This window comes from Centrocercus urophasianus, unplaced genomic scaffold (assembly GCF_019232065.1).
Source record: "Centrocercus urophasianus isolate 14NV4802_14NV808 unplaced genomic scaffold, USGS_Curo_1.0 seq_5, whole genome shotgun sequence".
NCBI classification, from domain to species: Eukaryota; Metazoa; Chordata; class Aves; order Galliformes; family Phasianidae; genus Centrocercus; species Centrocercus urophasianus.
This window is the reverse complement of record NW_024885088.1, coordinates 5243462-5271401: the sequence shown is the minus strand read 5'-3', so window position 1 is coordinate 5271401 and position 27940 is coordinate 5243462. Positions and strand designations below refer to the sequence as shown.

The 27940-nt window shown below is 38.4% G+C and overlaps 1 protein-coding gene across 5 annotated transcripts in view; it reads right to left on the bottom strand.

Annotated features, from left to right (window-relative positions):
* ARHGAP8 (Rho GTPase activating protein 8) overlaps positions 1 to 27940 on the bottom strand; it is a 76470-nt gene that overhangs the window by 2562 nt on the left and 45968 nt on the right. For 4 of the 5 annotated variants that reach the window (XM_042834976.1, XM_042834977.1, XM_042834974.1 and 1 more), the window contains 4 exons: positions 21833 to 21906; positions 10987 to 11064; positions 10190 to 10318; positions 6904 to 7007 (listed from right to left, as the gene is read on the bottom strand). In XM_042834976.1, coding sequence (XP_042690910.1) covers positions 6904 to 7007; positions 10190 to 10318; positions 10987 to 11064; positions 21833 to 21906 — 385 coding nt within the window. Of the gene's footprint in view, positions 1 to 302; positions 5198 to 6903; positions 7008 to 10189; positions 10319 to 10986; positions 11065 to 21832; positions 21907 to 27940 lie in introns of those variants that run through there. The other variant, XM_042834978.1, reaches the window with a different exon arrangement.

The following is a 27940-nucleotide window of genomic DNA, read 5'->3' as shown; positions in this document are numbered from 1 at the left end:
GAAAGATGAACAAATTCTGGAGCACCTCTTCTATGAAGGAAGGCTGAGGGAATTGGGCTTTTTTAAGTTGGAGAAGAGAAGATTCCAGTGAGACCTTCCTGTGGCCTTCCAGTACTTAAAGGGAAATTACAAGAAGAAAGGGAAACAAGTTTTTCCAGGATCTGATAGTGGTAGGACAAAGGGGCATTACTTAAAACTAAAAGAGGGGAAAATTAGGTTAGATGTTAGGAAGAAATTTTTTATTCAGAGTGGTGGTGGTGAGGTGCTTGAACAGGTTGCCCAGACAGGCTGTGGATGCCCCATCTCTGAAGGCATTCAAGGACAGATTGGACGGGTCCTGGCAGCCTGATCTAGTGGCTGGCAAAGTCGCCCATAGCAGGAGAGTTGCAACTAGATGATCTTTAGGGTCCTCTCCTCTAAAGTCTAAGTTACTCCATGATTCTATGACATTATTAGTTCAGCCACTCCTTCCCAGACTGATAGCTGCAGTTTTTCATCGGCAATAAGAATATGGTCTGTAACTGTAATATACAGTTTTTCTAAACTGTGATATACAGGTTGCTCTGAAGTTGTCAACCTGGAATAGAATGGGGAAGCATCAGTTAAATATTCCTGTGTACTACTATTTCAAGTGGAACAGGAAACCAAAAACCTGCGCTTCTCAGCATCTCTCCATTTCTGGCTTTTCCATAGGGTCTCCTGAAAAGACGGCTTAGTAGTATTATGGAAACTCTGATGGTACAAGAGAAAAAAAAATCTAAGGAATGCTACAATCATGTGAGCAGATACATAAACTTCCCTCTACTCAGTAACACAGGTTTCTTTTCCCTCTGTCTCTGGCTCCTCGGTGTTCTACCTAGCAAGAAGCCTACTTGGTCAGCCATGAAGGGATATAAAATCCTTCAGACATGCATGCAGGATGTTTTTTTTTTCCTTAGGAGACATGAAGAAACACATATGTGCCAAAAGGTTAGCATTTTCTTCCTAACCACATTTCTTTGTTGCAGTGAGAGGTATTATTTTTCCTTCCAATCTTTGCCTTAACCACCTAGGCCATTAGAGATACAACAGTACTACAAATATTAAAGGATTCAATTGATTCCAAGGTCATGAAGCAGGGCTGGATAAAGGAAGGGAGTTTTAATAAGGGCATACTGTTGCCATAATCACCTTTTCAGAGGATTGAGTTCACAACGTGAGAATAAGGGTCATCAGATTAAACAGCGATGCCTGCTCCATGACCTTATGCAAAACCCACATCATTCTCTCTTGAGTATGAACTGCATAGAGCTTGCTGACCTTCACATAATGCTCTCAACACACTATTTAACTATATAGAAAAAAAAAAGCAAACCAGCAAGCTATTTTCATTCCTTTAATATGCTTCAGATGAGATCAGCTTAAAGAAGAGTTCATTGTACTACAGCAGTGTAGCAAACACTAAACTGCTACCAAAGTAACTGATAAGGAAAAATAATTAGGATGATGATAATCATTCTGTTAACAAGCAGACACAGACATAAGTGTAATCCTGATGAAAATGGTCTTTGAATAAAGCTAAATGTGATAAGGTTAAGCACTGATGCTTTGGCTCTAAGGTCAAGTGACCCATCCTGACTACATCCATAGAGGGTAATGTTGTGCCAAGCAGTCTCTATGACTTAGAACGAATTATTTTTGGCAGTTCTTTCACCAGGAAGTCTCAAAAATAACATGAGAGCTCTGCTGCAGCCCCTCACATTGGTGTTTTTTATAGCATGAAAACAAACACATTTGCTGCATATCCCAGGGAGGTACTTTAGGTATAGATAAGATAAGTACCTTTGATAGCACAAAAGCTATTTGTATAGTACTGGAGGACAGAAAAAGGTGGAAGGAGCTACACCTGTTGCAGTTGTGTTTTTCCTGGTTTATAGGGGTGTTCCTGGCACACTATCCTGCTGGCTGTGTGCAGGCACTGTCTTGGAGTGCTAGCTGAAACACATTCAGCTCAAATTTGCTGTTTCCTTCAAATGCCAGTTCTTCAGTCCAAAGCAACAGCACTGCAACTTGCTGACAGAACTAGTTTTGTGGTGTTTTTTTTTTTGTTAATTCTCAGTCAGCTGTCACATAGAATATTTCTAATCCCAAGATGAAACCACCTCTTTCAGTCCGATATAACTTCATGAACATTTCAAGGAGGCAGACAATGTTGAAACAATCAAGAAAAATACCCATGACACAGCCTCTCCCCTGAGAGTGAAAATACATAACATAAAATGAAACAGTGATTATATCTGAGGCAGAGCTACACTGTCTTTTCTGTGAGTCATCAATTAGCCTGACACTCAGCAATTCAAGGAAGACATAGCATGTTGTTTTATTACAAATTGCAGAGCAATCCTTTCCTCAGCAGATTAGAGAAAAAGCCTGCAACTGAAACCTACTCTCTCTCCACAATAATCTTGCTGGCTCAACGAGAACTGCAAGCAAGGAAGCCCTTTCAAAGAAAGATAGAAATCCTGAGTTGGAAAGGATTCACAAGGATAATCAATTCCAGCTCCTAGCTGCGAGTAGGACCACTCAAAATTCAAACCATATACTGAGAACACAATCCAAATGCTTCTTGAACTCTGGCAGACTGAGGCCATGACCACTGCCCTGAGGAGCCTGTCCCATCAACAATCATTCCCTGGTAAACTTCTTCTTAATTTCCAAACTGACCATCTCCTGTTGCATCTCCATGCCTTTCCCTCAAGTCCTGTCACTGTCAACAGAGAGAAGGTCTGGAGCATCTCTCCTATGAAGAAAGATTGAGGGAGCTGGGTTTGTTCAGCTTGGAGAAGGCTCCAGGGAGTTTTCACTGCAATCCTCAAATATTTGAAGGGAGCTTATAAGCAGGAGAGAGACCAAATTTTCACATGGTTCAATAATTACAGGATGAGCAGGAATGGCTTTAAACTAAAAGAGGGGAAAATTAGATTACATGCTAGGAAGAAATTCTTTACTCAGAGACTGTTGAGGCATTGCAACAGGTTGCCCAGAGAAGTTATAGATGCCCCATCCACAGTGGCATTCAAGGTCAGGTTGGATGGGGTCCTGTCCATGATGGTGGCTGGAACTTGAAGATCTCTAAGGTCCCTTCCAACCTAAGCAATTCCATGATTTAATGATTCCAAAATATCAGCGCCTGCCCCTGCACTCCCCCTCTCCTGAGAAAGCTGTAGGCCACCATGAGGCCCCCCCTCAGCCTCCTCTTCTCAAGGCTGAAGAAACCAAGGGGCCTCAGCCATTCCTCATACATCCTGTCCACTAAACCCTTCACCAGCTTTGTAGGCCTCCTTTGGACACCCTGTAATAGTTTGAAGCCCTTCTTGTATTGTTGCGCCCAAAACTGCACACAGTGCAGAGGAGAGCAGAGCCTGACCAGCTAGTAGTGCTGTGCCTGATGCACCACAGGATATAGTTGGCCTTTTTGGCTGCCAGGGCATGCTGTTGACTCATGTTCAACTCACTGACAATCAGAATCCCCAGATTCCTTTCAGCAGAGTTGCTTTCCAGTTTCTCATCACCCGTTCATAACAATGGTAATGGCTTTATCCCTCCCTGAGGGAATCTGGCTTCAAGCTACTTCAACTCCTCCAGTACTCCAATGCCAGATTTCTTTCTCAAACATCACAATCAAATCTACTTCACTGACAGCACTATCATGAGCAATTAGTATTTTCTTCCCACACAAGACCATCCAAGATCAGCACTTTTTGGTGTCTTCTAAGTAGCTCATAGCCCAGAGATGTGCTCTGAGAAGTACAAATGACATATTTAACATTTGGACTAACCCCCTAGACTCTTTCTTTGATTCCATCACAAAACTACTGTCACCATTTCAAGTAAGAACACGCTTGCTCTATCAATTTCAGAAACTAATAAAAGACAATTCTCTAAGGACCTACATTTTGTCTTTGAAGACATCTGAACATCACAGAAAAGTGTGACAAGAAAGACCTACACATTTCCAGCTCGTTGTTCTCTTTAACTAGGACATGTATAGAAAAATCAATAAGTAGCAACAGATTATACTGAAAATAAGTCATCTAGAAATCTTTTTCCTAGTCTTCAGATAAAATCTGCAAATTCCTATGCTAATAATTGGAAGTAAACACTGAAGATTTAGTGCGACATCAACGAATATAAAAATACATGTCCATCATGCAAGAGTCAGCTTCCTGCAGCAAAATTGCATCAGTATTTCAATTCCACATACATCCATTCCAGCACCCTCATGAACACTGCAGGAGTAACACTAGTCTGCCACTATTTTACATAATGAAATTAAACAGTGAAATGATAGAAGGTCGAAACATCCAATTGCTATACATTTTAAAATTGTAAGGAAATCATCACCTTTGAACTTTGTACTCACAATCATCAACAGAACCCCAAAAAACATTTTCAGAAGAAAACTGCTAGATATTAAATATCCCCCAAAACTTACTGGAAATGCAAGTTTCTATCCCCGCTCTCTGCTTGCCTCGTAGAGATGCCAGCTGCTCGTGTCTGCTTCATCACGCTCAGTCATCTAATCTTTCCCAACGTGACCCATCCCCCAGCCATATCCAAGCTTTACTGGTGCTAATTACACTTTTAAATTGGACAAGTGATTGCGATAAAACACTAATTCAAAGCAATTCAGAGCTTTTTTTTTTTCCCCCTCAGCTTGTACTTGGCTTTAACTATGGTGCTTCATTTTCAGCTCTGAAATGTAGCTCACACGCCACAAAATCTTGTTTATTTTTTTCTATTTGCTCCATATTGACATTTTGAATTTGGCAGAGTTTTGCAATAGCTGCTTGAGGCAAGTCAGCCATCATTATTCTTCATCAGGCATGAATAAAGGGACAGAAAGATACAGTAAAGAATGGGGAATATATGAGCTGTTCTGCCCCTCACTCCTAGCTGTCTGATTTTGCCTGCAGACCTCAGTCCACGTTGGAGCTTCAGATCCCTCTCTAGCAGCTACATGCACTGCAAAGTGGAGACAGCACGGACCTTTCACAGCATCCTGGGCTCATTACTGGCAAAATAACTGCCAGTTTAAGGTTAAGAAACATGGACGTATTTTTGAAATGCAAGTCTTTTACGTCTGTAGAAGTTGCACTGTCTTGCTGTAGTGCCCTTGGAGTAGAAGTAGTCATTTCATTCAGCTGGGAGGCTGAGACTGCAGAGAAAATACTTCTGGTTTTTTTCTTTCTTCCACAAGCCTGTATCAAACTTACGGTGCTCAAAACCTACATCCAGTGATTACAATTCATTCCACTTCATGAAATTACCACAAGTATCTCTAGCACTACTCAAGGTTGAGCTCAGGAAGAATTAAATTGGCTCATGTATGTAAGAAGGTTGATGCTTGCAGGTAAGAACTAGGATTAGTGGTAGAGCAGTCTACATTTGAATTGTGTCAGCTTGTGCAGTGCACTAATCTGCAGTGAATAGAAATCTCTGGTTTCAAGATTGCTTCACATTCCCTTGACCTTTCCACATGCAAATATTCCCCAAGACATTAAAGTTGAAAAGCTATGGATCAGCAAAAATTGCAGAGCTGAGCACTAACATCAATTTGACACGTAGCCTTATATAACAAGGAACACTCAAAAATAATGCTATCTTCTGTTGCCCAATTACAGAGAACACTATGTCGTACTTTTGCACACCTCATTAACATCTCAAGTGCTCAGCTCTTAAGAAATGCATTGAGATGGTCCATCTATTACTGGAATAAAGTCACTTACACAATTCATAATACTGAGCAGACATATCAGTTGATAAAATAATAGCAAATGACATGAGGATTTTCTTAACAGCATTAGAGTTCAGTTAAGGAGCAGTAAATGAACATGTGAGTATTACAACAACCTTGCCAGTGCTGTCAGTGCAAGGGTCATAGCAGTGTGTTTCCTTTGATCCTGCCTTTCTGTAATGTTTCAGTACAAAAAAAAAGTATTAAATATCCTTCTTTTTGAAATATGCTAATGGCTAGAATATGGCAAACATATTTGTAACCCAATAACAATTAATGAGGAGGAAAATAAATGTCATTCCATATTTGTCATTACTTTGATGGGCTCTTAAGTCTTCTGAAGGCTAGATCCTTTTATTTAGACATCATCTAAACCAGAATTCTCAATTTTAGGCACCTGGGCTTGAAAAATGCAAATTGGAAATGGTAATACATTGAATAAGGTGGGAGGAAGGAAAAATTACACTCCTATTACTGTCTTCTCCTGCACATAAACTAGCAACAACAGGACGGCTGCAGAATGACTATAATTGAGGTTTCCCAAAGTTCCAAACTTGTTGGAATATGAATAACAATTAAAAAATGATTCATTTATTCTGGACACAAAAATACTGCAAAAGGGCATGATTAAGTATTTTTGTTTGAGAATGTACTGTTACAGAATTAAAGGCTATTTTAAACAGGAAAAAGTTGTTTTTAAAGTAAAATATAAAATATTTTGCTGATTACTTTTCTAAAGGTCACCAATATTTTTTAATAATTTTCTAAAGTGACATAAATATATACTTAAAGTTTTAGGTGCCAGAATTTACACTTTGGGGAAAAAATCATGTTATGTACTTTTTCTGCAGCACTAAAAGATACTCAACTACTATTTTTAATATTTTTCATTCCAAAATAGGAAAAAAAGTCACTAAAACATACTTTAGTGAATGGGCAACGGAGGAGAGCAGACTTCTAAATATTCCAGTGAAGGCACAGTTTCAATTAAATTCACACAGTACTACTTCTTACATGTAAAGAATTTCATGGTGACTGTATGGCTGAGACCACTGTTTAGCACAAAGCTTTACTAGATGTAAAGAAATTATTGGCTGTACTTTTGGAATTTTTTCCTATATACTCACCATATGGAGAAAGCATATCAGATATTTCAGAACAATGTAATTGTGTTCAGGAAGTCCTTGAATGATTTGTTTACATCTGGTTACTCGTAAACAGCTCTCCACACCTGCAATATCAAAGTCAGTCTTAAATTAACCCAGAAGCATCAACGTATTACCAAGAAATGACATCTTTTTTATATCATCTGGAATTACTTCAGCTATCTGTCTGTAGAGCTGGCCACAAAAATCACCTTTATTAATGTCTATCCCCATGACAGCAGGTTGGGCTGACTCTTAGGATAAGCCTATCGTATTTAGTATTTTCATATATACGGCTAAGAATATTTTCCCCACTCAGTGAAGTAGCCAAGGTCTTGTTTTGAATCCATTATCTCTTCACGCATTGTATCCAGATGTCTACTTTTTATACCTTGATTTTATTCTAGCTGAGACTCGGTCCTGCAAAGCTCTTTTTTGGCACTCTACTAACTCCAAACACACTTCTGTGATTCGGCTGGAAACTTCTTTCTTGGACAAAGATTTACGAGATGGACTTTTGGGTGAATAAGAATTTTCTAGAGATGAGCCAAATCAGATTCATTAACACATTTCTACAGATGGGCAGAACTGGAACCAGACCCCAGACTCAGCGAGACAATCTGATTAAGAATATGCTAGCACTGGAATACATTTTGAACATTGTTCCAAATGATTTTATTACTATTATTTTTGCTGGAATATTTTAATAAATTCAGTACTGGAAGATTAACACCTAGCTGGAAAAAGTACTCCTGACTACAGTCATATCTGACCTAACCAGCTCATTTGTGCTAATGTTTTTTTCTCCATTTGCTCCATTTTTCTCTCTCTCCCTGACGTAGCTAAAGATTCATATAAGCATGTCTGCAGGCACAAAACTCCAGCATGTTAGAAGTTCCCTTAAGCTGTGATTTAAATACATGAAGCTATGCCCCGTGAGCTGCGTTGATATTTTTACTACTGCAGAGCTATCAGTTCCAGTAAGACAAAAAATGTGAGTCACAAGAATTTTTTTGTCAGCCTTCTGCAGGGTAAATAATTCAGAAAGTGTACCAATACTGGGCAAAGGAACTCGTTAGCAGCATTCACAGCCTTATAAGAAGTTCTTTGAAAACTACAAGCTTAAAGTTTCAATTCCCTTTTTTTTTTTTTTTTTGGTCAGTCTCTCAGCTAATTTATTTCCCAGCTCCTGTGAGTAACTCTTGTAAGAATGTTTCAAGTGAGACTAAGGAGAAAAGCTTCACTATAATTTCAAAGTATTGTAAAGCAGTGATAGTGTATTTCTGGGTTTGTGGGTTAAGAGATATAATAGATAAAACACACAGTGCTTTCCAGAAGCCAGAATGAGAATTTTCAAATCATTCCAAGACAGCTGTCTGCATTCACACCTCTTCAGAGCTCCCTTCTGCACTGTATTCACAGAGAATATAACTTTGCTGCAGCCCAGAATGGCTCTCAGGCTTAGCATCTTTAAAAAGTAGGATGTCACCATAGTATCAAGAAACAATAGTGGACATCACACTGAGTAACAAAAAAGCCCAAGGAGAAATTCTCTTTAACTGCATCTTTCAAAAACAAACTTTGCCAACATTTAAAACACTGATAAAAATAGCATGGATTGAAAGCTTCATAGATGTTTTCCTGTGCAAAAAACCTCAGCATTGGGGTAATGCATTGCTTTCAGGTTCTTTTCAGATGTTTTCTTCTTTTTAATTAGCTCTTCAAAAAGTAACAAACTGTACAGAAAGACAGAAGATTAACTCCATAAAAATTACCATTCCCCTATCCCTTTCCCAAACTTCATCTATTCTTTACACTGTTCTGAATGACTATCCTTATTCCCTCAATTTCTACAACCAACCTGTGAGGAGACTTATTTTATTTTTTTTTAACATGCTGAGATAGTTACTCTGTAGATAGATGAATTTTACTTCATAGGTGTGAATGCATCTGATTTTGCCTACCATAACTCCTTAGCCTTCAGGGTAATTTCAGCTATATTTGATAAAAGAGGTTGGGGGTCCCAACTACAGAAGGCATTAGGTCATCTTCTAATTCTTGCAGATAGTCACCAAACTTCTAATCACTGCGTATGTTTTGGTTTTGTTTGTTTGTTTGCTTCATTTGTAAGTCCTATGTGACAAAGTAGCATCCAAAATGGCAAAAATATTCATAAAAATTTTGGACATTTCTTGTTTGAGCAACTTGTGCTTTGGAAAAAAACATCTTTCCCATTTACTGCAGGGTTCACAGCTCTGCCCGATGAAAGCTGTAAGAAAAGTAATTTCAAAATTGGAACTTTTTTGGTGTGTGTGCAAAAGCAGATTTTTATTCTCCCCATACTGCCAGCAGGGAAAATTGATCGAAAAAAAAAAAAGAGAGAAGAACAGTGTCCAAAGGACTGATTTTTCAAGTTGCTTTTCTATAGAGGATAGATTTCTGACATTGTGCTGTCATCCATCTGCTGGCAGCCGCCAACATTTAAACTGTTGGGACAATTAGATCAGATTTGAGAGAGGGGTAGGTCAATGTCTTTTATATGCCCATGCATTTTGTGGAATTAGGTAACTGAGTAGAGAGGGCAGGTCATAAAGATGCTCCGACCATGAAAAAGTGCTGCATTGTGATATCAGTTCTCTCTGGGCATTAGAGAAGACAAAAGAAAGCTCATGTTTGAGATGCAAATCCATGGGAATCCAGGCTTTATTAGCTCTTCTAGTCACAGGGCTATTTCTTCTTACATTCCTCTGAATGCACAGAGAGAAAAAACACTGAGATTAAAAATTGGTATCAGGCAGTGTAAATACAGGGAATACAAGAAGAATGATAGAGAAGATAACAACTTATTTACCATAATTATAATAGAGTCTGTAACATCTACAAAAACATTCTCTAAAAATATGTGTTTGCACTTTTGTACTGAAGGTTAAGCCAAACCCCAGAAAAGAACAGTGAAGGTGCTAGGTGCCTTGTATATCCAGTATGGAGCTACATGTCAGTTTTCTGAGCCTTCATGATACTCAGCAAAACAGCAGAGATTCTGACTCCCATGTTTCAAACTCCTTGACAAGGTACTTTATCCACCTCTTCTGGGTGGAATCCCACCTTGTAACAGTACAGATTATGTCACTATCCATTAATAGCTGCAGTGAAGGCAGTAATACAGTTACATACCCCCAAATGAGCCATGGTTAGCAAGCAGCAGTGAATTAGCAAGGTTCGGTTTAATTAGCTGTATGAATTTTCCTAAAACTGGATTAATACTCACTGGTAATTCCAACAATAGGATCATAACACTCAAAGGTTAGCAATGGCTGAGGAAGTTCCCTAAGGAAGGTCTTTAGGATAACAGCAGGAACATGGATATCATGATAGTCATCAAAATTTACAGGCTTGCCTAAAAGGAAGGAAAAAAGAAGTGTGTTCAATCAGATGTTTTACTTATTCTCTGAACTACTGTACAAAAACTGTTTCACACAAGGATTAGATAACTCACTGGCTTTCCAGAAGCTGGTAACTCCTACAGTTTTCTCTTCATATTTTTCAAGGCTTTATTAATCTTGCTGTAAGTGATCCTCTCCTTAAACGCATACCATAAAATTACTTCATGGAGAAGTCACTGACTTTCAAAATGACTTCATTACATTTCATAAATTATTATGTAAAATTGTACTCCTTTGCCATAGCCACGGAAGAATACCAGGGGCAAAATGACATGAAGGCACTATACTTGGCATTTTTAACTAACTGCAGTGACTCAAACTGCACAAAGGTAATATGAGTGTCTGAGAAACCAGACCATTTTTTACTCAAACCTCAACATTCTTCAGTTGCTACAGTTTTTGAAAACTCTGACATCAGTTAATGACTCACTATTCAGTAAGCTTTAAGGTATCTATTGAGCTCCTGTACTAGTGTTCTTATTGTATTTTAGATTATAAATGACTTTATGATTAACTAATTATTAAAAAAATACCTAACATCTCTGCTTCATTGCTTGAGACAAGATCAATAAAGCCCTCACACTGTTATTAACCTGTGGCAATTTTTATAATGGCAGCTTACCCTGGTTGTAGAGCTTCTGAACATCTTTGATAGTCTGGATGCTGGCTGACCTTCTGAAGAGGCCCTCTACTTGTAGTCCTGAAAAATACAGTTCATGTCCCATTGGTAACTGATGTCACATTCTTGTTTTGCTTCACAGATTCAATTGAAAACAGAGCAGAGGAAGAAGGTTTGGGAACAAACCTGCTTGGTACAGTCATTGTACAAAACACTGTAGTAGTGCCTAAGGCATTTTCTTTAATGCCACTCATAGAAGTACTACGGCCTTTACATAAGTGTTTTATAAGTGTCATGTCAATGATACTCTTTTCTTTAAAAGTACTTTTCAACAGTGCCTCACCCTCACTTGGTTTATCTGCAAACAGCCACACCTGCTGTTCTGCTGTTCTAATTTAAACACCTTAAAGCCTTTAGCAAGCTAAAGAGAGTATTTGCAAAAATTTCCTGAGCTCCTACTATTGTCAGTACGTGAGACAAGATGTAAGCTAGGGGATGCTTTACAGCATCTTTGGATTGAGGAGTCCTTACTACTGGAGGGATATTGGTCTCCCCACCTTCAAGGTACTTTTGAGCAGACCACTGCTTCTTCCACCTCCCTCTGAAAATCAATGGGACTTAAGACTCTGCCTGCCCATGGTATTTTGAAATACCTAATTCTAATCTTGCTAGGCATCTCTGAAATACGTCTTTCATGTCTTTAACCGAAATCTGTTTTCAGCTACAGAGGAAAAATGTCAACAAGCTGCATACAATCAAGGATTGAAATTGGATAACAGCTTTCAAAGTAAGTTATTTGATTTATAATGCAAAACAGTATTGGGATGTTTTACTTTTTTGAGACATGCAGTGCTTCTTGCTTTTGAGATACGTAAAATCATCATTTCCTTCTCTGTCTCCCTCTCTGGTTTGTATTATTCCTTCCGCTTAGTAGGAAATACAATTTGGCTCACATGTAGTTGCAAACTGAGATTCCCACTGGAAGCACACTCACCTAAAATATTAGGCTTTCTGACAAAACACAGCAAAAATATCAGTCTTTTTGAGAAGGGTGACAGACCACCCACTGACTTGAAGAGGCTGTCGTTTGTTTTCTTTACATGACTGTGGAAGAGCAGATGATTGACTTCTTTATTTTTTCATTCTAATCTTTCAGCTGCTAAGTAGTCAGCCTGAAAGTTATGCTTGTGTTTCTCAACTGAAGTATGTGCACATCTATTTACAGAATCAAGAGTTGTTACGGTGTTCCAGAAAAATCTGGAGTCATGCACTAACATGCACTATTATACTAGGATAGAATCATAGAATCACCAAGGTTGGAAAAGATCTCTGAGATCATCCAGTCGAACCATCCACATATCACCAATATTTCACACTAAACCATGTCCCTTAGTGCAACATCTAAACGTTTCTTGAACTCCTCCAGGATCAGTGACTCCACCACCTCCCTGGCAACTCATTCCAGAGCCTGACCACTCTTTCAGAGAAGAAGTATTTCCTAACATCCAACCTGAATCTTCCTTGGCACAACTTGAGGCCATTTCCCCTGGTCCTATAGCCAGATACTGTCATTCTTGTAAATTCACACAAGTTGCATACAAAAGTATATTTTATACATGAAAAACTAATAAATGCAAAATTCCTTAATCAACCTTCTCCTGATAGAATGGCATTTAGCATTATTCATATGATTTCAGATCAGTATACTAGAATTGATAATGTAGTACTGAAGTAATTGTGTTTCAGAGACTTTTGCAAAGAAACCCTAGGTCTACTTAATAGTGTCCCATTCACTAGAATTAGAAGCTTATCTGGAACTGAATATGGCACCCTAATTTTTTTCTGAACATGTATGTTCCCACTTCTTAGACTCCAGTTTAAATACTAAAAGTTTAACTTATGCCTTCAAATCTGGAAGGTGTATGAAATCTCGTACTACACGAGGAAGGCTATGTGTCTGCTTACTAAAGGAATCTAATGGATGGTGATTATGATCTATTTGAATGATTGTTTAACTCTCAACCAGATCATGTTCAATTGAATAAAGTCACTGCAAATGATATCACTGTAATAAAACTTTTCCATTAGATTTATAGTGCAACCTGTCTAAAGGCATGGCTTTGGAAGTGGCAGCTCTGAAAAGCTAGCTTGTCAAGACACTGCCCTCAGCAAACAACAAATGCAATAATTTTCTTAGAATTTGTAGAATTTTATGTTGGCTGTAAGTGGACTGCAGGTTTTCTGTAGAAACATGTCTTTCAGAAGATGGACAAATATGGATATATGGATAAATGCTAACAATTTGGTTTGCTGGAAGTGGTTTAACAGTTAATGCTTTAATCTGATGTTAGTCTCACTATATAAACTAAGGTGTAATAAATATCCATTTTTAACATGTGTATTCCTTTATTGGCTGTGCTTTCAAGAGTCTAATTAAAGACATGAATCTCCAGTGCAGACAGCGGCTGTACTTGTCTGGTTCTGCATCCCATCAGTGTTACTGTAATGGCACTATGCTCTTGCTGGATATGTTATTTGGAAGTCCTTGGGAGGAGAAAACAACTATTTCCTCATTTGCAGAAGTGTAGCATACAGGTGAAATTTGTGGTACTTTCAGAATTAAATTTCCAGAACAGCTGGAACTGGATCAGTATACCATAATTTGTTTTACCTACAGGTGGTAATAACCAAATACAAATGCAGGTGTTTCTTCTCCTTACATTCTTCTCCATACACATGAACTGAGTGGGATTCTTTTTTAAGAAGTCCACAAGCCTGTTATTTGCCCTCAGTGCTTTCTGCACTTTAGAAGGGCCTTACATTTGAATGGCAGTACTGCAAAGCATTTCCCACATCATCTAACCCAAATCCCCCAACAGGAGTCTCCTAATAAGGGATGGGAAAGGGAAAAGGGACCTGAAGCCTCTTACCAGTGATTCAACTATGAAGGGTAAGTACTCAGCCTGACACACAACCAGGACATACATTTGCCAAGCCTGGCTATGGCTCCTCCTGTTCAGCCAATAATGGGGAAAAGTCAGCCCGCAGTACTACCATAATTAAGCACTGTTTAGCACTAGGTGCTCCCACCAAGTGAAATTAATCACTTTGTCTTCTTTTTTGCAGACACAGTTCATGTCAGAGCCACGAGCGTTAAAGGAAACAAATTGACTGAAGACAATCCTGGTCATTTCACTTTAACTCACACTTTTCTATTCTTTCAAGAATGTGTTTTGACTTAGATGACTCAGTATTATGTTAGTAGTATTCTTCAATCAAATTCTATTTACAAATTCATATCAGCTATCTCTTTATCTCAGTTGAATTTTGTGTGTGTGTGTGTGTGTGTACAAGTTCAACTATTTTGCCACTAAAGGCATGGGTAGCCAATTCCATAGAGAATACAAAAATCAGACTAACAATCAGACTAACAGTGCTTGCCAGACCACTGCTAGCTGATGACTGGCAGTAACAGCAGTTATGATAAACATGCAGCTGCACATCACTCAAATATTCCATCAGTGCTGCAGAACTGCTATTGAGATAACACAAACTGCTCCATGCCCCTTGTGCATAAAAACAGACAAATAGATGGACGGATAGATGGACAGACAGATATAAAGACCAGTAGAATGTTGCTATCCTGCCCTAAGTACTCTGGACTAAAGTGAGTAAAATTTTATTTTAAATATTAAATGCTAGAGAAAAAAACATTGTAATATGACTGAAGAAGAAACCATCTGTATTCAATGAAAAGTGATTCTGAGATTGAGAACTTAACTGAGTAATTATTTAAATGTCAGTAATCATAAATGAAAACAGACAGGCACTTCATTCCACACTGAAATAAGATGGGTTTTACCATAGTAGACAAAATTTTACAGTGCAGTGACACAATTGTGTCATACTCTGAATTAATAAACTGCTGCTAAAAATACTTAACCCCTTTCTGCCTCCCCGATCAGTCGTTCCAAAGGAAAAACACAGAAAATCAAAACAGATAAATTAAAACAGCACATGCTGACACATTGCTGAAAACTTGTCAAAGAAAGGGAGACGTGAAAATTGCATTCTTTTTCCTTCAATCATCTGGCATCAAAATTCTTTGTTAATTCGTCTGCTTTCACATGAGAAACAGCAATGAATGAGCATCTGAATTGTTTCTATCCAAAACTGAGTTTGGAAATGTTTCTTTCAATTGTTGGTCCTGCCAAGTTTCAGGAAGCATCCATCCTGATTTGGAATTAGTTTTCATCCTCACTTACACAACTGATTCAGGCTTCTTCTTCCAGATCACCCAATTCTAATAAGAATCCCTTTTAAAAATCAGAACTTGTTTATTTCTACCATGCAGACTGACTAATATATACCATATTTTAACTGTCCACGTGGAGCATAATCTCTTAATTGTCTGGTGGTAGGAATTAACAATTTTTATATTTAAGATAAATTTGGGCTATATATTTTTTAAAGTAAGAATACATTACAAGTTTCAGGAGGGGGTTACACAGTGTTCCTATACATTGTGCAACAAATATGGAGCAAGTGATCATAATGTCTGCAGTTTGTAAATGATTTGCTCTGCAAGATGGTACAGAAATTCAAGGATAGAGGGAAAGAGAAAGTACAGTTCCAGCCCTATGGCAAAGCTGCTGCAGCAAGGATTTAGAACAATGTATCCTTCCAAGTACCCAAAGTGTGTTTGCGTCCTGGCAGTTCTGAACAGCATAGGCTAGCCTTTGGATTTATGAATGAATAATCTCAGTTTATACTTGGCACCTCCAAACATAATTTATTTACAATGTTTGAGCATTGAAAACACAAACTGTGCTTATTACACGGTCCATTTTTATTTGATGACACATGAACCGGTCTTAAGATTTATATAATCTCCATTATCCCTGGGTAAAGACTTTCTCACCAAAACAGAAAGAACTAAGAACTCAGAAATGTTTGTGTGACCAATGTCAAGCTTTCCCAGTGTTGCATTTTTAGAAGATATTTGATTGATTACAAGAAGTGGAAGCCAGGAGGTAAACTCAGTAAGCTGCAGCAATCCAAACGCATTCAGAATTTATAACCATCCATCCCTACCCATTCTGACTCACCATCAGGATGCATTCATTCACATCAAAAAAACTGAACCAAAACTTTGTCCATCAGCAAGATTTGTTGTGTTTCATGAAGAAGATAAGCAGGAAAGATTAATTGCTGTTTACCAGTGCTTTTGCTGTCAAACAGATAAAGGACAGCTTTAGTTGCCACCATAATCATACCATAGGATATTTACTGCTTTATTATTAAACTTCTATGGCACAGTTATTATCATTGCATTTAGGAGTTCTTTGTCATCACTCAGAACTCTCCTGTGGTACTATCAAAGAACACGGAACAGAAAGTTTGTCCTACAAAGCACTAGCAGTAGACAAAAGAGATGAGGTAAGAGAGAAAGACTCAGTAATGGGGACTACTGTGACATAATTTTCCTTTAGGGGACAGTTATCTATTTTCTTTCTGTAATTTTGCAGAGCAGTTCCTTCACCGTGACTTTATTGGTCTGTTCCATCACTTCTGAGCTGCTGCTGATCTCAAATGGTCTCTTCAATTTCTAAGTAATTTTCTGTAGCTGTTTCCTTATTTGTCTACTCTTGAGAATATAAATGTTATCAAATTTTGCAAATTTTAGTAGTTAGCTTTGGCTTTAAATTGCTTAAAATACAAACAAGGACAGAGTTTGCATCTCTAAATGCATTGGAAATAATAATCCTACCTTTACATTTCAAACTGGTAATCAGTGTTAAACCAGTAAAAATGACAGTGTGTTACTACTTCAGACAGGGTTTAGGAATGTTTCTGTCCTTTGTAATCTATTTAACACCCTCATAACAATCAGAACAGTACAGGTTATACCCACCTTTATAATGAATCAAATAAAAATTCCCTTAAAAACTGTTCTGTGACTTCCAGATGTTGGGGTGCTTGCTCACAGAACATGGATTTTGCCATGCATCTTCAATTTACTGTGTATCAGTTAGTCCCTTCAAACTGTGGCTCAGTTTAAGAACTAAGGGAATGTAGTGAATTGTATTAACAGTGGTCTAAACAAGGCCCCAAACCAACCCACACACCACCAAGCCTTTAATTTCTCACGACTTAATTTCTCACACTTAAACAAAGATATGTTAACAACTGTTCTTGAACATAAAGACATGTAAGCAAAAGGCATGAAAGGAATTGGTGAGACACCTAACTAAGCATAAAGGAAAAGCACACATCTGAGTCCTACAGCTCCCAGTGCACATGGCTGTGAGTCCCCTCTGTCCTGCTGGGATGCTGCAGGCAGCACCTGTGGCTGCCGCCACTCTCATACCCCCAAGCATCATGGGCATGTAAAGGTGCAGCCTCCATAGCATGGCATTACTTACATTCCTGATTAAAAAAACAGTCTGTTACAAGAGTCAGCTTCCATCAGCAACTCACTTCAGCACTAGGTAGGTTGCTGAGGACATGTGGAGACATATTAACCAGAGAAAAAATGACTGCCCTGTGGCATAAATTGGGTTTGTCCGAGAAAAAGGTCTGTGCAAAAAGCATCAAGATCATTACCACCAAAGGAATGACACCAGGTTATGAACACTTTTGAATTGTTCTGACAAGAGAGTGAATATTTAATTAAGCAAGGTAATTTCTCAAGGCACAGTAGAGATAAGGTAGTACACAAAAATCTTATTTAGTGTAAGCACAAGCCAAGCCTGAACTAGACAGATGAACAAGTTGTTCAGAGGTTGAGCAGGGAAGAAAGTCCTCTGATTTGCTGGTTACTAGGAAAATCTGCTCATAGATGAGCTGTTTTAAACCGATCTTGCCATTAAAGCCTGACTAAATCATCAGCTCACTTTTGAAATGAAGAAACCTTCTCTGTTTTGGTCCAGAAGATGATCAGAGCTGCAAAGGAATTTGTCTGCTAAGATTTTGCAGTATTTGATGACTTTTTTCATAGGTCACTCTGAAGTAATGCATCCTGTTTATTTCCATGGAAAGTACAACAGATGCAAAGAGCACAATAACACTATTTGATAAAGCAAGTTCTCAGCTACAAAACCAAAACCTATCCGCTGATAATTCTATGAGGATGGAAACTATGCCAAAAATCAAATGGAAAAGATAATGACAGTGAATTTCTGCCACTTCTGGAAGAGGAGCTGAAGTTTTCGCTGCACTCACAGCTGCGTCTGGAGTGCAAAGAATGCTGCCAGTCATCCTGCAGGGCTGTCAGCACCAGAACCAACACACGCTGAGGCTGATGGCAGAACTGAGATATTCCAGATTTAGATAAAGAGTTAAAATCAGAGCAGACAGCAAGTACTACAGATACCTGCACATTTATAAACAAGTGCAAAAAAATGCATGTCTATCACCTACTGCTAACAGCCTCTGCATGGCAGGTACTTGGCTTTCAAGAATCAGCCGGCTGAAAATGTCAGCAAATGCTCTACCTGACAAGCCGTCTCCTAACTGAGAAATCTGGTTAGAGGACATCTCCTTGTGATAGGGAATATGTCAGCTCAGAACAAACCCATGCTTAGCTGGAAACTGCCAGCGCTGGCAGATCTGATGGCCTTCCTTCCTGGGGACACAGAAGGAGAGAAAGATGGGGAAAAGTCAGACAGGCTGGCTAGCGAGCGTGAGGCTGAACTACAGATCAGTGCTCAGCATCGCTGTGTTACCAACTTGCATGGATGCACAAAGCAGGACAAGGACTTTTGTTCAGAAATACCATCACATATCCTCAGAGACTATCCTTCACAAACTGTGCTGATATTGCACTGAATGAAGTTTTAGCCAAAAAAAGAGGATGTTTGGAGAAAACCCAAGGATGATTACTGCTTTCAGAATAACAAGCTTTCATCTCAGAGACATTCTGCATTGATAAGTTTGAGCCAAATCTTCTCTTTAGTCACAACCATGAGCTGAAACTTTGGTGGTTTTTCTTTTTTAATTATTTGTTTTTGTTTTGTTTTTGTTTTAAATTTCTGTGCAGCAGGAATGGTGGCTTCAGAAAACTAAGCTGTACCCAACAAATGGTGGGATGGAGGTGTCTGATACTGTTGTAGTTGCTACAAGACAAAACAGCAAGAAAAACATCAAAAATAACAAGAAATGGACCATTTGTGTTCAGTCATAACAACAAGTTACTAATGAAACTTCTGTCACCAGCAAAATACAACTCCTTTAAAATCTTTAAACAGGTGGAAGGAAGTGTAAGATAAGCAAAGTATCCTGTCCCTATACAGTCAGAAGTTTAAATCAATTGACATTTTTAATGATTAAACTTTCTCTCAGTCTCTGAGTAATAACAGCTATGAGAAGTAGTGCTATCTGTGCATGTTCATCCTTGTTTCAGCTCTCCTGACTCCCATGGATTACTGAGTAAGAGGTATTTGCCTATTAAGATAAGCTAAATGTATGTAAGTATGATTGTTTCATAACAATCTAAAACATGAAAAAACCTGGTTTTCATCTGCAGATGAGGCATGCTCTGATCCACTACACGTGCTCTAATTATCCATTTACAATTATAATTACAGGGATTGTCTCAAGCTGCCAGTCACTTGCCTTCAACATTCTTAGTAGTGAACTATTTACATTCCACCCATCTAACAACAATGTATTTGAAACAAGCTGCATCTGAAAAGTTTTCATCTTTAAGGTGCCTGAAGCAGCATATCCAGAATATCAGAATAGTTTTATGAGCTTTAGTGTAATGCTGATTTAGGACCTAGAGGCCTTCAGTAAAGTTTTTCTGGGGGCTCTTTACATACTGCAGATCAGTAGATACCCTGAATAGCACAAATGGCACCACTCCAATTCTTGGCCTTTGGTTGGTACAGGTATTTTGAAGATAAATCCCAATTTCAGTAAGCTAGCAGCTGGCTGTTCTGTACACAAGGAAGCCTATAAAAGCTGTGCTCTGCTGATGTGAACTGAAAGCAGGTATCCACTGAAATGGATCTCCCTCTTAATCTCCTATACATACCATTAAGTTTCATGCAAGGTATGAAAAGCAAACAAAAATAAAACGTACAATAAAATGTTCTTATTTACTACAGGAGAAACTAAGATATGGAGAAGCATAGTCCAGCAATGAGGGAAAGATGCTGTATAGTCTGTCCTCATTTAAACCAGCCTGATCTTGCACCAATACAAATGAAGACAGGATTGCTCAAGGGAATCTGCAACACAACTGAAAAGTAATGTTTTTCTTCACATTCCTTCCTCTCTCTTTTCACAAATGTGAAGACTATTCAGTGCAAGTTTTAAAAATGTTTGATATTTCTCTCTTAAGGTTCAAATAAACTCAAATCAAACTCTAGTGACAACAGTTAAAACAGACAGAAATCAACACTTAACACATTTGAACACATTTAAACACATCTGAAAGGAAAATGTACCTTGTTCAGATTAGGAGTTCAAGAATGCAGTTAAGGATGGGGAATATTGTGGGATGTAGGTTTGGGGTAAACCTCTCTATGGAAGACAATAACTTACTCAACATTTGTATTCTCTATTTGTGTGCTGTCAATAATTGCTTTAAACAAGGAAAACCTCAGATGAAACTGCTATATATAGCAGAAATACAGAGCCAAGAGCCTGGTTTTTGTCTTAAGAAAAATCGTTAGTCCTTAAAATTTGTTCAAACATTAACCAAAATTAATAGCATGTTAAAGACTAGCGGCATTCAATAAAAAACAAACAAAACAACCAACAATGCCACCTGCATTCCCACAAAAAATACCTGAACCAAACTTTCTGGTTTTCTTCACTTGCCCTACTGACACATCTATTAAAAATTCACGCTGTACTTTCAGAGATCATAGAAATCAGTTCCAGCTTTAGCATTTAGCAGTGTTGCACCAGTCACATAGCTGTGTTATGCTGTTTCTTTTCTTGCACGTGTAACATAAATGCAGCTAATATTTGGAGTTGGTACTGTAAGATTTCATTAACATTCATTAACATTCATGAAACTCTAACACCTTGAAGCAGGAGGAGTTATGGAAATAATACTCTCACCACCCTCAAAATCAGGGATCAGAATGTGTAATCATATTATATAGAAAAAAGGAATGTCAGAACTGCAGCCTTATCCCTTCCTCCCTGCTGCTCCTCCATTCCTAAGTTGGAAACACAGCATGCTTGCCCTACAGATAGCATCTGGTGCTTCCTTCCTCCATTGTGTTGGTTGGGTGCAGGAGGGATACCACTGTATAGATAGCAGTTCAAGGCGCATCCCTCTTTTCCTTGTACATGAAGGTGATCTGTGAACATAAATTTTAAATGTTCTCATTTTAAATAAAGGTTACTGTAAACTATCCCTATATATTACAACCACAGATATGACCTGCAGTCAAAGGGTCTGTAAGCGCCAGTAAGAGTCTTTTGTGAAGGGAAGACTTCAGGCTTACTCCTACAAAATGCATTTCCTTCAATGAGTTCTATAAATACAGAAGTTTTCATTGATTTTTACTGCGAATTTTATTTAAAAGCCACAATATGATATGGGTTGGTGATGTCTGTTACAAGACATCCTCTCTCACTTGCTATTCCAAAATCTTTTTTTTAATTTTTTTTTTTTAAATTTTTTGTAGTGAGACAATAATCTGATAATAAGCTATTCTCTACCAATCAGAGCTCTCAAGGCAATGTTCAATTGCCACCCAGATTTTCAGGATTTGAATATATCCTTCATTTTGAGATTGCAGCTATAAACTTTGCTGAATCAGGCACTGAGGATTACGTACTGCTGCCTTTGTTTAAAATACACATCCCTTTTTGACACATAACTCACCATTTCTTTTTAGGTAGGACACGGTTTCCTTCATTACTGGGGGAATTAGTTCACCGCTATTTTTGTCCTTGATACTGTTAGAAAGACAGAAAAAAAGAAAAAGTAATAGCCTTTAAGTGCAGACAAAGAATCAAACAAAAGGCAGAACAGTCTCAGGAAAAACCTTAGGGACTTTGAAAGCATGCATTTTCTTCTAAAAATCAAGGAGCCTGCATCTTGGCACCTGCACCAAACATGGTACTGCTCCACAATTGCAAGAGGTACAGAATGAGCCGGAGAGTTTTATTCAAAGAGCCATTCCTAAATGCTTTTTTTCCTCCTAGAAAAACTGTACAACCACAAGGGCAATGAATGTAAAGAAGGGCTGTTTTCTGCTCCAAAGAGAAGTTGAAGGCAGAGTGGCAGTAAGGTGTTCCAGGCTGAATTTGCCCCCATTCAAGGTTGGTTTCTCTTTAGTTTTGTTTCCCTGGTTGTAGCGCCCAACGATGTGGTGGTGACACAGCACTGATGATGCAGTCTGGATTCAGTTGCACACGACTGCTGCAACGTGGTTTGAAAGCAGGTCGGATGCAGACAAGAAAAAAGCTTGCATCGACTGCTTTGTAACAGTCTTGGGGAATGCTGCAAGTTTAGAAGCCTTTTATCATGCAAATTTTTCTTTGTCATTTCTCCCTTTTTAAGTCACAGAGTATGTATAAATAAAAGGATATTGCATTATTTATTCTGAAGGCAAAGTGACGCAGTGAGATTGAGTTTATTAATGCTTTGAATGATTCTCACAAAATTAGATTTCCTTTTCCTTCACGAGTGAGCAGCTGAGGCAAAAAATCGAACATAGCATTTTCTTAATCTAGAAACACAGAAAATTCCTCAATTATCTAAAAATATGTCCCCAGTAGTTTCAAAAGTATAACAAAAAGATAGTATTTGTCAATCATTTTGCTACATTTTTATAGTAATCAACAACAAAACAAAGCACAAATCTCAGATTTTAACGTAAAAATCAAATTATTTGTATGAAAAAATTAATGTCATATTTAAAAGGTGACCAGCTTTACTGATGAGCTCTAAAGCACCAGCACAAAACAGCACAAAGGCTGCATTATGAGAGGCTGCAACTGCTGCGGTTATTCCATAGAGTGTGTGAGGTGCTCACACAAGCTGATACACACAGCATGTTAAACACACCTTGTGCTCCCGGCTGCGGTTGTGCCTGCGGATAGGAATGAGTCTTAGAGTTTTTCTTCTCAAGGCAGTGTGATTTTTTGTCTTTCTGCACAGGCCTGCTTATTATTTTATTAATATAAAACAACTGATACTAACTGGGCTGTACTAGATACAGTTTCATAACACTTGCATGGAATGAGCCATCAATGATTTTATTTTGCATTTACACTATACATAAAGGGGTAGGGAAACTGTTGAGTGAGGGGCCCTTGGCCCTTCTACTTCGTGTTTGTTTTCCTTGTGCCTAAGAAGGGAGATAGGAGAGGACATGCAGACTGCTTAATTTTGAGACTCCACCGAGGAGGATGGTCACCCCAGGCTCACACACAGGGCTGGGGGGGGGAGCTCCTCGCAAGGGAAGCATCAGGATCCTGACTTAGTCACCAACTTGCCCTGTGTTTTTACCTCTCTTACTCATAAACTGACAGGGGAATTAATACGCTTCACACTATTTGGTGTTCAGCCACCAAGCAGTTCGATCTCATTCATCACTCCAGAGGCACAATGCTGTTGGAAAGGGAGTAAGTTGTTCCTTCAGCTGCAGAACTAACGAAGTTGATGTGTTACGGATTTGTAGCCTGTGCCCTCTGTTTCCTCATCAAGTAGTCCTGGACCATTTTCCCTATATCATTTCCAACTTTTATGTAGTATTATCATTTCTTCCTGTCACCTCTTTATCTCATATTTCCTTATAATGTTAGGAACAACTCATAATTAATCACCACCTAAATACTCACAGGTGCATCAGCAGACCAAGAACAACACAAAACTGATTTTATGCTTTAATTGCTCTCCTTCCAGCCAATGATTTCTAAAAGCTTGTAGTAGCAGTATTTCTAAGTAATAGTAGTATTTCTGAGAGCCCTGTTGACAGGAATCCATAGCTCCCCTATAAAAAATGACTAAAAATATTAATCCATTCAACATTTTTTTCCTGTTCTTATTCAACAAAGTTTCTACACCAGACACCTAAGTGTTTAAAATTCAATACTGCTCTAACTGTGTGTTAATACTAATTTGTGGAAATATCACTGCATCTACATCTAACAGGAACTATTCACAGGGGTTTTCTTTAATGTAAACAGATATAGGAATTCCGCTAGAAATTACAATCCAGTTTCACATACTAAGTTTATAACAGAATAGTTTTAGTCATTTGACCAAAAAAATTCTGCATATATATGCAATGCACTCGGGGAAAGTAAAAGACCAGTGGCAAGAACTGAGTTTAATTCAGATAATCCTGAAGGCTGACCTTCTGTGTATTAGTAATTCTCATAATTTGCTATAGTTTACAAGTAGGAGCTTCAGATCAAATGCGACAACTCGCTATCTTTACACACTGGCAAGGTGCCATTAATTTCAATCTAAAATACTACTGGACTAGCTGGATTAATCACTCTCTGCTATATCATAATAACTTAGCAATGGCCAGAAGAAAGATTTATGACCTGACTTATAAGACAAAGGCCAATCTCAATCTTTATCATTATCACAGACATCTTATGAGAGCTACTCCAAAGGCCATGAGTATTTTAGGAAAAAAACCTCACTAACTAGACACAATCGTTGCCTGAAATGCTACCTGGGCCATGTGTATGGCCTAGTCCTCAGTGCAGCATCCCCATCTTACCCACGGGGACTATCAGGTGCCTGAGTGAAATAAAATCCCAGCAGTAAAATCCTCCTAGTTACTTTCAGGATATCAGTTCTGTCACTCCCAAAGTACCAAGCCTCTCCTGCTTCCTCCAGCTCTGATATTACCTTCAACAAGCTTAGAGCAGTCTCACATGTTCTGGTGACACTTCAGAGTGGACAGCCAGCCTGAGTGCTACAACCACGCAGAAGTTGTGCAGTGCTCTAAGAACAGCTCTGAGACCTGTGTTGTGCTTCCCTTCCCCCTGCTATTCATATAGACCAAGGGGAGGAAAAATCTAAAAGTAGTTGTGCTGCAATGCTGTGAGCTCTCATCCCCTAAAGAAGGAATGCAGCCTTCTGTAGGGCTTTTGTCACCTCTAAAAGTTTGCAGCAGATCACTGTTGCCTAACAAAACCTGCCCCAAAATAGAAGAGAACAGGCAATTTTTGAACAGCCCACTAATAAAAAACCAGGACGTTCAGAGGGTTGTTTGCACTGCATGCCAGGTTGAAATTCCCAAAGTTGAAATGATAACCCCCAAAAAGTGTCTAAACAAGAAAAGTGTGGGAGAGATGAGGCCAATTTCAAGGTCAAATTTGGGATACCACTGAAGAAAAGCTTGCAGCAAACCAAGACAAGAGGAAAAAATGCTATGTATTTTTTGTGTGCAATATGTATAATATATTTCTAATATGGCAGCTAAGACACATTCTTTGTGCAACACAATCGTGTGTTCAAGTAAGTACCTTAAACTTTTAGGGCAAGTGTTATTAAAATCAGTCAAAAGCCTAAATCACTTAAATGGGGACATCATCAAGACTTTAATTTGCTCGGAAGCTGTTACATTTTTATTATTGACAATTTGAGCTCATGGAACCCATTCTCAGCCCCTTTGAAGTTGCACTGATTTGATTGTTTTTGCTTTCTTACAGCTGCTCACTCCAGAGAAACCAAATAGCAACCCAGCAGATTTTTATAAATGTTTTCTAATTATTATTGTTTCCTATAAATGTGTTTCCTCATTTCAGTGTATAAATAGCAAACTGATTATTTACAGCATTTTCTCCTGCTGAGCACTAGCCTATCTGTCAGAGAGGTGAAACAAATAACTGAGCTATGACTTGTAATAATAAAACCTATGCATCATTTTTCTTTCTCTAGGAAAAAAAAAAAAATCTAGTTTCTGCACATTTGCCATTTTTGGCATGATTCTTTTCTCTTGAAGAGAATTCCCAGCACATGAAAGAGGACCTCAGGATAAAGCGTATTTTAAAATAGAGTAGAAAATTCACTGAAAGTCACATGCAAAGCTTTGTTCTGTTTTTCCAACACCTGAGAAAGTTGGAATGCATATTTTCACAACATTGTACAAGGTGGAAAATACTGTTCAGCTTACTGGACCTAAGGTGACAAAAAATAATAGGGGCATTACCTCAGCTAATGTAAATCAGAACAGCCCAGAGGTCAATGAAATTACACCTCTATCTTCCCTTCCTGTCAAATAATCTGCATTTTTCTTGCCCCGTTCAGGATGGTGTGATGAGCAGCTGTGCTCTATGATGGACAATGTAAACTGCTTTTAGAGGTCAGGCATTTTGAAATGAGAGATCTCGTATGCTTTTTGCTTAAGAGAGAAAGACAAAACAGAACATTTCAGTGTACAGTATAGTCTTCTGTAACTGATTTGCACATCTGAATCACTGTTGCAACAATATGTTAGATTCAAGAGGGATCTATTTCAGTAAACACAATAGCTAGAGAGAATGAGTACTCTTCACTACAGAATATGTGATCAGTTACTGCAGTGCCATACATTCAATGATTCATTTTTAGACTGTGGACAGTTATCACGAAAGACCTCTACACATTGTTCTGAAGTGCCATTAAGTATTCTTGGTTGATAATCTCTCTCTCTCTCCTCTTCCTCTCCTTTTCATTTTTTCCCTGCTGAGACATGCCGAGATCCAGTTTTGAATGCATTCTTGCTCCGTGGTCATGCATGCCCAGCATGCACAAGCAGAAAGATTATGTCCAAAAGAAAAGCACCCTGAAATGTTTATGATAACAATTTAACAAGCAAAAGCTGTACAGTTGTTGCAGTTTTGTGCATTTTCCTCTGCCTTATCTCTCCATCCATGGCACTAAATACAAAAACAAAGCATTCCCTGTCTCCCCACAAATGATACTTAATTTTAAATTTTAAAACCAATCAGAGAAAACAGAACAATGTCAACAGCTAGTCAAGGTCAGCTCTGTGTTCCGTGCTGGAGCTCAGCTGTAACCATCCTTGATTACAGAGGCAATAGGGTGCAGCAACAGAGGTTCATAGGAGCTTGCTGAATGTACAGCAGAAGACGATGATTCAGCTTGGCTCACAGTCAGTTATTTATTCTTTATACGTTTTGCAAATTTAGGATCCTTTATTTGTGCACTTGAGCTATATTTTTCTCAACACCACAAGTAGAGGGTGCCCCATTTTTTCCCTTGCCTTTTTAAACACAAAATTTTACAAATGGCTTTTACAAGAAAAACCCTATTTACACAATACACAAGTAGTGAGGATGTATTCTGAATAGCTAATTCCTGCTGCTCTGCACTTTTTGTGTGAAGATAGCCAGGCAGAATGAACACAAAGCTAGTCCTGCTTTACGACCACGACACATGAGCTTTCTTTGAAATGTCTGGATTTATAAAATTTACAGCTACTGGTGAGCAACAAAGTAATTTTCATAGCACTGCATGCTATCCTTTGCAAGTTAGGAGTGACTACAAACTACAACATTATAGCAGAAGGTGCATCCCTGTACACTTGCCCTTTTCTAACCCTGCTCCTTGCTAGCCTTTGCTATTACCCTCTATTGGAGACAGAATGTGAGGCTTGATAGACCTTTAAACTGACTTATCATGGTTCTTTATCTGCTTGCTCCCTCTGCACATGAGAAGCTTGAGTTAGCTAAAGCACATAATTTACAATAAACACACAAAATATTTTACCAACTGATTCTTAAGTGCTTGTCAAAATGAAGCACGGTTTCCCACCAAATTATGTCTGAAAAATCAAGTGTGGGCAAAACTTCCTCAGAAGGAGTGTTCTGCCCAATATGCCCATTAAGATGTACATTAGTTTCAGTTGTGTTATTTTACATTTTCAAGAGAATCACATTGCTTTCAACATGAGATCTAATATTTAAATGTGTTCTGGGCCACTGGAACAGGCAGAATTTGGCACCCAGGAAAACCAGG